This window comes from Octopus bimaculoides, chromosome 25 (assembly GCF_001194135.2).
Source record: "Octopus bimaculoides isolate UCB-OBI-ISO-001 chromosome 25, ASM119413v2, whole genome shotgun sequence".
NCBI classification, from domain to species: Eukaryota; Metazoa; Mollusca; class Cephalopoda; order Octopoda; family Octopodidae; genus Octopus; species Octopus bimaculoides.
The window spans coordinates 6,149,394-6,151,179 of NC_069005.1; the positions used below are offsets into that span (position 1 = coordinate 6,149,394).

The following is a 1,786-nucleotide window of genomic DNA, read 5'->3' on the forward strand; positions in this document are numbered from 1 at the left end:
ATATATATATATATATATATATATATATATATATATATATGTATGTATGTATGTATGTATGTATGTATGTATGTATGTATGTATGTGTGTGTGTGTGTCTGTAGTACATATAACACGAATTCACTACTTTTCTTTGTTTCTCTACGAAACAGGTGGTATTGTCTGGTGATGATCTCAGTGAGAACTCTTTGAAAGTTCTTGAATCAAAGACTGAACTGGAAGGGATTTGCATTATTGCCAAGTATAGATTTTCCAGAGGTATGTCTGCAGCCGACATCATGCAGTCCCTCAGAAAATCCATGTCTCCTACTGTATTGTTTGTCACTCAAAGAGAAATGAATGAACTTCTGGAGAATAAGAAGATTCCAGCTGATGAGAATTTGGTATTTATAACACCTGATGTCCTCTCTGATTCTGCGTTGAGCTATCCGAAACAAGTGAAAAACCTGCTGACATTTCGAAATAAACCGACAAGTAAGAAGAACGTTTTATGTTTTTGTGTATGTATGTATGCAAGTGTCTATGTGTGTGTGTATGTATGTATGTATGTATGTGTGTGTGTGTACGTGTGTGTGTGTGCATGTGCAAAGTATGTGTACATACCTGTATGTATGTGTTCAGTATGCATGTGTCTATGTGTGTGTGTATTATGTATGTATGTGTGCGTGTGTGTGTTTAGTATGCATGTGTCTATATATGTATGTATGTATGTGTGCGTGTGTGTGTATGTGTGCGTGTGTGTGTATGTGTGCATGTGCAAAGCAGGTGTACATACTTGTATGTATATATGTGTGTATGTATGTGTCTATGTATGTATGTACGTATGTATAAGCATTTATGTAAGGGCGTATGCACGTCTGCATATGCATGTGTTTATGTATGCGTATGAGTGCATATACTTGTGTGTGTATGTGTGAGAGAGAGAGAGAGAGAGGGAGAGTGTGTGTGTGTGTGTGTGTGTGTGTGTGTGTGTGTGTGTGCGTGCGTATGTGTGCGCGTGTGTGCGCGTGTGTGCGCGTGCGTATACAATTGCTTCAAATTTTGACACGAGGCTATCAATTTTGGTACAATCTCTTTTGTCGAACTGCTAAGTTACGCAGAGATAAAATAATAAACACCGGTTGAATATTTGTAATATTTGTCATTTAGCTTCTCACGTCCTAATTAATGTTAATTAGATTTTATCATTATTTCTACTCTCCTAGTTATGCTGGCACATAAATTTAACTGCTTTTCAAATCTTTAGTTTTCATTTGATATTTCAGTCAACACAACATCGTATTTAAACTACATGAGTTCACTCCGGCCAGACGTTAACAATCTTTATGGCTTCTTCGAAGAATATTACCAGGACATGTTTGAGTGTGATCTGCCTGGGAACTACAAATTCGGCATGCAGTGTCCCATGCCATTCTCACCAGTCACACAATCACCGAATTTTTCGCTGGACAACATCATCAGTTCAACAATCAATGCCGTCTACATAACGGTCCAGGCGCTCGATACGACACTACAGCAACTGTGTGGTCAGAGCTACTCTAGCGTCTGTTATGAGTTCTACGTGAAAGGGCGTCAACAGGATTATTTATTGAGAAACCTGGACAAAGCCAAAGTCAACAGTTCCGCTTTGTCTTCCGCGTTCAAGTTCGTTAACCGAGAAGGGAGCGGAGAATATGACGTCATGCGATACGACGAAGCGGGGGCTCAACAGAAGGTAAGATGTTAATTCATACACACACACACACACACACACACACACACACACACACACACACACACACACACA

At 39.3% G+C, this 1,786-nt stretch overlaps 1 protein-coding gene across 1 annotated transcript in view; it reads left to right on the plus strand.

Moving 5' to 3' along the window:
* The window catches only part of LOC128250823 (uncharacterized), a 24,780-nt gene that overhangs the window by 20,880 nt on the left and 2,114 nt on the right, over positions 1-1,786 (plus strand). The window contains exons 6-7 of the mRNA XM_052976809.1: positions 153-474; positions 1,266-1,714. Of these exons, the coding sequence (XP_052832769.1) occupies positions 153-474; positions 1,266-1,714 (771 nt within the window). The remainder of the gene's footprint in view (positions 1-152; positions 475-1,265; positions 1,715-1,786) is intronic.